At 37.1% G+C, this 9882-nt stretch overlaps 1 protein-coding gene across 2 annotated transcripts in view; it reads left to right on the forward strand.

Moving 5' to 3' along the window:
• Window positions 1-9468, forward strand: part of LOC105003634 (chromosome unknown open reading frame, human C2orf47) — a 13801-nt gene extending 4333 nt beyond the window's left edge. Inside the window, exons 2-6 of one of the 2 annotated variants that reach the window (XM_010860935.1) lie at window positions 3258-3329; window positions 3746-3872; window positions 5386-5533; window positions 6331-6383; window positions 7271-9468. In XM_010860935.1, coding sequence (XP_010859237.1) covers window positions 3258-3329; window positions 3746-3872; window positions 5386-5533; window positions 6331-6379 — 396 coding nt within the window. In that variant the 3' untranslated portion in view covers window positions 6380-6383; window positions 7271-9468. The remainder of the gene's footprint in view (window positions 1-3257; window positions 3330-3745; window positions 3873-5385; window positions 5534-6330; window positions 6384-7270) is intronic. The other variant, XM_010860934.1, reaches the window with a different exon arrangement.
• The last annotated feature ends 414 nt before the right edge of the window (window positions 9469-9882 follow it).

Consider the following 9882-nt stretch of genomic DNA (forward strand, 5'->3'; position numbering starts at 1 on the left):
AGGTCTGACACTGTTTCCACTGTTTCCCCATCTATTTCCCATGAAGTGATGGGACCGGATGCCATGATCTTAGTTTTCTGAATGTTGAGTTTTAAGCCAACTTTTTCACTCTCCTCCTTCACTTCCATCAAGAGGCTTTTTAGTTCCTCTTCACTTTCTGCCATAAGGGTGGTGTCATCTGAATATCTGAGGTTATTGATATTTCTCCCGGCAATCTTGATTCCAGCTTGTGCTTCATCCAGCCCAGCATATCTCATGATATACTCTGCATATAAGTTAGATAAGCAGGATGACATTATACAGCCTTGCTACTAGTACTACTACTACTACTACTACTACTACTACTACTATGTCGCCTCAGTCGTGTCCGACTCTGTGAACCCATAGACGGCAGCCCACCAGGCTCCCCCATCCCTGGGATTCTTCATGCAAGAACGCTGGAGTGAGTTGCCATTTCCTTCTCCAGTGCATGAAAGTGAAAAGGGAAAGTGAAGTCGCTCGGTCGTGTCCAACTCTCAGCGACCCCATGGACTGCAGCCTACCAGGCCCCTCCTTCCATGGGATTTTCCAGGCAAGAGTACTGCAGTAGGGTGCCATATACAGCCTTGACATACTCCTTTTCCGTGATGTCTGTTACTTCTAACCAAATTTCACCCATCTTCCACACACAAAAGCTTAGTATAATACATAGGTTGTTTCTAAACCCTGAGAGCATCTAAAATGTTTGCAAGGGATCATTGAGTCCATTTGGAAGTGTGCTTTTTCTCAAAATTCAACTCCATTATTATTCAGTTCAGTTCAGTCGCTCCGACTCTTTGTGACCCTGTGGACTGTAGCATGCCAGGCCTCCCTGTCCATCACCAACTCCTGGAGTTTATTCAAACTCATGTTCATTGAGTCGGTGATGCCATCCAACCGTCTCATTGTCTGTCGTCCCCTTCTCCTCCTGCCTTCAGTCTTTCCCAGCATCAAGGTTTTTTCCATTGAGTCAGTTCTTCATATCAGGTGGCCAAAGTATTGGAGTTTCAGCTTCAGCATCAGTCCTTCCAATGAATATTCAGGACTTATTTCCTTTAGAATGGACTGATTGAATCTCCTTGCAGTCAAAGGGACCCCCAAGAGTCTTCTCCAACACCACAGTTCAAAAGCATCAATTCTTTGGTGCTCAGCTTTCTTTATAGTCCAACTCTCACATCCATACATGACTAGTGGAAAAACCATAGCTTTGACTAGATGGACCTTTGTTAGTAAAGGAATGTCTCTGCTTTTTAATACTCTGTCTAGGTTGGTCATAACTTTACTTCTGAGGAGCAAGCCTTTTAATTTCATGGCTGCAGTCACCATCTGCAGTGATTTTGGAGCAAAATAAAGGCCTCACTGTTTTCATTGTTTCCCCATCTATTTGCCATGAAGTGATGGGACCAGTTGCCATGATCTTAGTTTTCTGAATGTTGAATTTTAAGTCAACTTTTTCACTCTCCTCTTTCACTTTCGTCCAGAGGCTCTTTAGTTCTTCACTTTCTGCTATAAGGGTAGTGTCATCTCCATATCTGAGGTTATTGAAATTTCTCCAGGCAGTCTTAACTCCAGCTTGTGCTTCATCCAGCCCAGCATTTCACATGATGTACTCTGCATATAAGTTGAATAAGCAGGGTGACAATATACAGCCTTGACGTATTCCTTTTCCTATTTGGAAACAGTCTGTTGTTCCATCTCCAGTTCTAACTGTTGCTTCCTGACCATTGTTGTTAGGGCTTCCATAACAAAATATATCAGTGTGGGTTGCTTAAACCATACTTCATTTTGTTGCATTTCTGGAAGCTGGAAGTCCGAGAACAAGGTGTTGGCAAGTTTGGTTTCTTCTGTGGCCTCTGTCCTTTGCTTGTAGATGATCATTTTATTTCTGTGTCCTCACATGTTTTTTTTTCCCTCTGTGCTCATGTGTCCCTGGTATCTCCATGTGTGTCCACTATTCCTCTTGTAAGCGCACCAAATTGGACTAGGGCCCACCCTCATTTGACGTCATCACCTCTTTAAAAGCCCTGTCTCCAAATGTAGTTACCTTCTGAGGTACTGGGACTTAGGGCTTCAATTTGGAAAACCCAATCCAGCCCATAACAGTTATGAGAGTTGTCTATCTGACACACCTTTGCATCCTCTTTCTCTCATTAGTTCTTCAAATTTCTTCTTAGATGGTTCTTCCTTTAGGAAGCCCCCTTATTGTCCACCCAGATAGTGTAAGTTCTCACCTGTATTCTCCGAAAATCATCTTGTTCTTATTCCTGTCATAATTCTTGGATTTGTCCATTTTCTTGGCTCTCTCCTCAAGTAGATAGGAAGCTCCTTGAAAACAGGTAGAGTCTTAATGCACAGCTCCATTCCTCATTGCTAGTAGTGTGGAGGATTGCAGTTGACTGTTTCCCACTTCAAAGTGGGATCTTGTACTTCAAAGTTGAGTTCTACTGCATTAGACTATGCAAACTCATTATCTTTTCTCCCACTTTACCAATGCCATATCTGTTTTAGACCTGTCTGAAGAGTTAGCTCAGACTATAAAGAATCTGCCCACAATGCGGGAGACCCGCATTCAGTCCCTGAGTCAGGTGATCCCCTGGAGAAGGGAATGGCAGTCCACTCCAGTATTCTTGCCTGGAGAATTCTACAGACAGAGGAGCCTGGCAGCCTACAGTCCATGAAATCACAGAGTTGGATAGGACTGAGTGGCTAACACTTTCTCTATCTATCTTAATGAGGGTCAGCTGCAGTCCAGATCTCCAGACTCACAGTACTTAGATTGTACTGCTTAGTACTTAGTACAGACTTAGGTTGTACTTAGTACAGACTTAGGTTGTGCTGCTATGTATTCAGGATTCAGAGGGGGATCATATGACAGTCAGGATGGCTGATTACTTCATCGTTATTTAAAAGGAACTATATAGAAGATGTTTTTATTGGGAACCTAGTATGTACACCACACACTATCTTTTCTTGGGTCCTTGGAGTGGATACATCATTAGCAATCTGCCCACTTACTACTGTGCGTGTGGAAAGGCCGCATAAGAAAAGTCAACCAACTTTGAAGGAGTCATGCCTAACCATCGATATCTTAGTGTTGACCATGTTTATTGCCTTTATCATAAAACAGTCTTTGTTATACTTAGCCATTGAAGTATAAGCATTGTACATTGTATGGTATTTCACGTGGTATCTTAAAATAATAATCACCACCCTTCCCCCACTTTTCTTTTGTTTTCAAGGCTTTTGCTCATGTGTCCAAATTGCTGTCACAGTGTAAGTTTGATCTATTGGAAGAACTTGTGGCCAAAGAGGTAAAGTATACTTTAATTTTCCTTTAAAAGTAATTATTAATATGTATTATTTTCTTTCATTAGAATGATATGCATTGTCCTTATTTATGCTTTAAAGTAACATGTATGCCATCACCCAAAGTAGAGTCCCTCTGTCTTGCCTTTGGAGTACTCGGGGTCTTAAAAAGCATAGAATCACTTGCTACTTAAGGCATGAGTGAATATGATGTCTTTCAATTCTTACATAGAATGTTCTATTAGGAGTTATCTAACTGAAGAATCAGATGCCTCTCAGCCTTGCTTTTGAAAGTGAATACATATGGCTGTAAATTTAAAAATAGTTTTACAAAATACATTCCATGAAGAATTCACTCTACTTTTTGAAAAGCTTTTGACAGTTCAACAAGTGAACTCTGATTTGCTTTTTCCATACTTAGACTCTACGTGTATTGAAAGAAAAGGTTACTTCACTACCTGACAACCATAAAAATGCTCTTGCTGCTGACATAGATGAAATTGTGTACACATCAACAGGAGACATCTCCATTTACTATGATGAGAAAGGTAATCCTGGAGCATAGTCAATTTTAAATGGCCCACAGTTGTCCAGATAAGCTAAACTAGTGAAAGATCCTGGGATAGTGGCATTTTGTTGGTACAAGTGGATATTTATAGAACTACAGAGAAAATAATTTATTCATTCTTTAAAAAGTCTCTGGAAGACTTGGGGTATGGTAATTGTTTTGAATGCCTTTCTGTTTAGAAGTTTGGTATGGTCATGTACACATTGCTGTTTTTAAAATGGGATAACCAACAAGGTCCTAGTGTATAGCACCTGGAACTCTACTCAGTGTTATGTGGCAGCCTGGATGGGAGGAGGGTTTGGGGGAGAATGGATACATGTATAGGCGTGGGTGAGTCCCTTTGCTGTTCACCTGAAACTGTCACAACATTGTTTGTCAATCAGCTATACCCCATTACAAAGTAAAAAGATTAATTTTAAAAAAAGAACTTTTCCCTAATGCTGTTTAATTCATAGAAGAGAACATTGTCACTTAAGTTAATGAAAATTGCCCAAGACAAGCTGCTCCTACGTCAAAATGAAAATATTTGTGTTTCAGATTTCCTAACTTAAAGGAAACAATTCAGTATTTTAAGTGTCCAGCTGTATGTTCAGTAGAAGTAAAAAGTAAAAGAAAAAGTAAATACTGTTAGCTAAAGACTGTTTTAAGAGTAACATTAACTCAGAACTCCCAATTGGATTTATTTGGAGACAGTGAAAATAATTGAAAGGAACTTTGGCGTTTATCTTGTTCTTTTCCTTGTCCTGAACAATAGCATTCCTGAAAACTCAGTGACTTACTTATTCCTTCTACAAATATACACATATGTATTATGTGCTAGGCACATAGGAAATCTAGCCTTTGCTCACACACTTGCCAAGGCAGTTCTGATTGAGAACTCTTTAACAGTGAAAATATTTTCACATACATGTTAATTTGAAACATTCAGAAAGGTACTTTTAATGATAAATATTTTCTTCTCCCTAGTATTTCAAATTGCATCTTAGCATCATGGTCACTGCCTGGTTTTTGCACAGGACATTCTCATAATCACTGGGCATATAAAGTGAATTAGAGTAGAAGAGAAGTGTTTTTTCTTTCTGGCAGTTGGGGTTAAGTTAGCACCAAAAAATGTGTTTTTCCCCCTACTGTTTTTTGGCTTGACAATAGATACCTGTTATCATAATTTTATTTGTTTTTTTTTTGTTGTTATCATAATTTTAGAAAATCCCACAAATGGAAAAGAATCCACATAGTACAGTTGGGCAATAAGTACCTGCTCAGTAAATAGTAGCTCTTATACTGTGTTACAGAGAGGGAGGCAAATACGTCGTAAACCCCAAGAGAATTTTCTAAAAATAAAAGGTGTCAATACAGGTACCTTAAGTTAGAATGAGCACAAAATTTGATGTGTAACAACTGTATAATTACTGCCAATTGCTGATTTCATTTTGGATATAAGGATGATAGATTATTGTCATTGTATCTGTATGTGTGTATGTTTTTTCTCTAAGGAAGGAAGTTTGTTAACATCCTGATGTGCTTTTGGTATCTAACCAGTGCCAACATCCCCAGTGAAGCCATAAGTGGAGCCCGTGTGTTCCAGGTTAAGTTGGGGGATCAGAACGTGGAAACTAAACAACTTCTTAGTGCAAGCTATGAGTAAGTCTAATCACATTTATTGTTTCCTTTCTTTAGGAAATGGAAGGTAGTATGCAGACATGAAAACTAAAGGGAGCTTTAGGAAGAAAAAATTGAAATTTGACAAGTATCTATGAAGAGAGATAGTTATAAAGACATACTGGCCACAAAATAGGAGCGTTCAGAAATTAGGAAGCGATAATATTGCTGAACTTAAACAGTGTTTCAGCTGTCTATTGCTACATTACAAACCATTCCAAAACTCGGTGACAACAAACAGCCATTCATTTTGCTTGCTTTTCTACTGCTCTGGAATTTTGGAAAGGCTCAGCTGTGGGGTTTCCTCTGCTTTACCTGGCATCAACTGGGATGGTAGGAGCCAGGGATTCATTTCCACAATGGGCTTCCTCACTCATAGGGCAGCACCAGGATGCTCCTTGGCTTCTCCACATAATGTCTCATTCCCCAAGGCCTCTCTTTATAGCTTGGGCTTGTGGAGGTGTTAAGATAGTCACGTGTTTTACATGGTGGTTGGCTTCCAAAAGACAGAAGATGCTAGACGTAGCCCTCCAGTAAAGGGCTATGCCCAGGATTGGAACAGCATCACTTCTGCATGGTTTGCTGGTCCAAACAGTCACAGGATCTGCACAATGAAGGACATGGAGATACTCCACGTCTTCATGGGGCAGCAGCAAGGTCACATTGCAGAAGAGCATGTGAAATGTAGTTATGACCATCTTTGGAAAATAAAATATGCTGTAATTGGCACATGGACCATCCACTCACTAGATAATTATTGACCATCTCCTCTTTACCAGGTACTCTGGTGGGAGTTCAGACACAGAATTGAAGGGTTCCTGCCCTTAAGGAGGTACTGTCTAATGGGAGGTTAGCAACTTATTCAAATGAGACACTGTAGTGTATTATTGTGTGAATAAAATTTGGAACAGTGAACAATTCAAGAGAGTCAGTGGAGATATACTTCAATATCTGTTTAAAAGAATACTTTTACGTCATCAAAGTTATACAAATTTGCTTTAAAACAATGAAGAAAACCCCAAAATGACCTAAGAAAGAAAATGTATCCTGTTTCACTAAGGTAAAGAGAATTATATCTTCATTTTTTTCACTTCTTAGAGGAAATGTGCTTTTTTTTTTTTTTCGTTTCTTTTTTCCTGTGTGGAATTTTGCTTTATTTGTAATTGCCCAAAATATTCTATATATTTAAGTACTTATTTAATTTAAATCTACTGAATTGTCTCTTTTTAAAGACATCATTTAGAGCACTATAATCAACACTACCTTTGATTGTTCTGATAGTCACTACTAAGATCACAGGCAGGTCCTAAAGACTGCTATTTTCAAGAATGAACTTAGTGCCAGCTGTGAGTAAATCTAATCACATAACCAACCTCCATGGAAGTGCTGTTTTATCACCATAGTCCAGTTTTTTCCTCCTCATATTAGGCATATATTATAGCTAGTACTTAGCAGAAAAACACGTTTCTCTCACAGACTGGCAGATATTGCAGTGTATATAGATCTGTCTATTAAAAATACTCAGTTGAGAATGCACTTCTCATTTTTGTGGGGATATTTTTGTGATCAAATTAGTAGGTTAAACTTTTGATTTTTATTTACCATTATCTGTTAGCTTTTTGCTAAAAACTGCCTCAGCTATGTACTTGCAAATTACATAGTGATCCAGGAAGTTTTTGAACTGATACAGGATACACATTGTTTATAATGTTTCCTTAGATTTCAGAGAGAGTTTACACAAGGAGTAAAGCCTGACTGGACCATTGCACGGATTGAACACCCAAAGTTATTAGAATAATTGTTCTTGGAAAAAGCAGCTTATTGAACTTTTGGCAATTACTGTGAAAGACTAAGGAAGAAAAAATTTTCAGATCAATTGATCTTCACTTTAATCAAGTTTGTGGATTACTTTTGTATTATTATAAAATGTTTCTTGTAGTAAATAAGCATGATACAATAAAGCATTTTCCATAGATTGTCATCACTTTCTGTAAAAGTCAAAGTAAAAAAAATTACAACAGCCCGTCACTGGTGTCGTATTCAGTGTCATTTCTCATGTTACATGTATATGTATATATACACAAACTAATTTTACAGGCAGTAAAGAAAATTTACTTTTCTAAATTCATAGTCCTGAAATATTTTATTTGTGGTTAATACACTTATACCAATAATTCAAGTATGAGAAAGATTTACTTTTAAAAAGTCACTGCTGCTATTTGATTACTTCTTTGTCCACTAGCTAGGTGAGAAAGAACAGATGAAATTACAGCAGATGGGTCACTACAGAACTAAAAATCAGTGAACCTGACTAAAGCACAAAGAGAAAAAGAAAATAGAACAGTGCCTTAGTCCCCTATGAAATAACATCAAGTCTTTCTAACATACTTGTATTTAGACTCCTAGAAGATGGGATAAGGGAGACAAAAACAATGTAAAAACAATGTCTGAAAGTTTTCCTAATTATGAAAATTATAAACCCAGAGATCCAAGAAATTCAACCATCAGGGACACACATAAAGAAAACTAAAGTACATCATAATCAAAGTGTTGAAAACTAGAGAAAATTAGAAAAGCAGTTGGAGAAGAAAAAACAACCACATTCCATACAGAGAGTGACTATATTTCTTTTCTTAAACTCTGCAAGTTAGAGGCCTTGGCATGGTATCTTTGAAAGAAAGAAATATACCTGTTGACCTGGAATTCCATATTCAGGAAATATGTCCTTCAGAAAAGGTGAGAAAAGACTTTCAGACAAGGAAAAGATCATAGAATTTGTTGCCGGAAGACCTGTTTTATAAGAAATGTTAGGGGCCAGCAGACAGAATAGTTTGAAAATGGACCCATGCATATTACACAATTGATTTTGACAAAGGTGCCATGGTTATTTAATGAGAAAAGTCTTAACATAGAATAACTATATATTCACATAGTAAATAACCTCATCTTTTGCCTTACACGATACATAATTTTAGTACAAAATTTAGATTGTGAAATGGATCATAGATTTAACAAAAGCTAATACTCTAGAAATTCTGGAAAGAAATAGAAATTACTGTCTTGGGATAGAGAAAGATTTTTTAGACAGTGAATTGTGAAAAAATTATTAATTGGAATTAATTAAAATTAATACTTCTGCTCTTTGAAAGAGAGCAGCAAGGAAATGAAAAGTCAGGTCACAGGTTGGGGAAAACTATTTGTAATACATATTATCTGACAGAGGGCCTATATTTGGAATATATAAATAATGCTTATAGCTCAATAATGGAAAATTAGCTTTATACAGCTATCATGACTCATCAAACTGTGGACTTAAAATGGGTACATTTTATTATATGTAAATTATATTTTTTAATGCAAATTATACCTAAACAAAGCTTGCTAAAATATTTAGCAAGAAGAGTAATTTGCAGAAAAATAAATGCTTAAATTTTTATATAATATAAAGCAGCTTATAGAAAATAAGATCAATAAGGCACATAATTGGCAGCCTGGATGGGAGAGGAGTTTGTGGGAGAATGGATACATGTGTTTGTATGACTAAGTCCCTTTGCCATTCACCTGAAACAATTATAACATTATTAATCAGCTATATCCCAATGCAAAATAAAAAAATTTTTAAAGGCACATATTACTAAAAAAGAAAAATGCAACCAGTTACACTGTTCACTTTCCAGTTACACTATCTGTTATAAGATACATCTCCAATGGTTTTAAAAATAGATGGGGAATGTTTGACTTAGAATCAATGAAATAGTGTTATTTATTGTTTGTGAAAATATAAATTGTAAAACTTCTAAAATGCAAGAGATGAATAAGGCACTAAATGCATGATAGTGGCAACTATCTGGGGAGGAAGGGAGTGGAAGGTGACTGTAATGTTTGATTTCTTCAAAAAAAAAATCTTGATACTTAAACTGTGGTCTTTGTGTATGTTTTCTCAATAAAAGGAGCCGGGCGTTGGGGGCAATTCCAGTTCTATACAGAAGACAAGAGTATCCTGAAACATATTCTTAGGGCAGAATGCAAGGACATTCTCAAAGCTGACTGAAGTAATGCTAAAAGTTATTTATTACCATTTAACAAACCCAAAATTGAGTCACTTAAAAATAACAACAGTTACTTTCTTTACTCATACACTTGGGCGGGGTTTGGCTTGGTTTGTCTGCTCCATGTAGTGTTGACTGAAGTTAGTTGGGGATATTTAGCTGAAGGCCAAGTTGATACAACATTGCTTTACTTGTGTGTCTGGCTTCTTGGAGATGTTTGGAAGGCTGGATGCACTGGGTCACTTTTGGTCTGAGCAATCTTTAAATTTTTCGTTACAAATT

This window comes from Bison bison, unplaced genomic scaffold, assembly GCF_000754665.1.
Source record: "Bison bison bison isolate TAMUID 2011002044 unplaced genomic scaffold, Bison_UMD1.0 scf7180017864471, whole genome shotgun sequence".
In the NCBI taxonomy this organism is placed as follows: domain Eukaryota; kingdom Metazoa; phylum Chordata; class Mammalia; order Artiodactyla; family Bovidae; genus Bison; species Bison bison.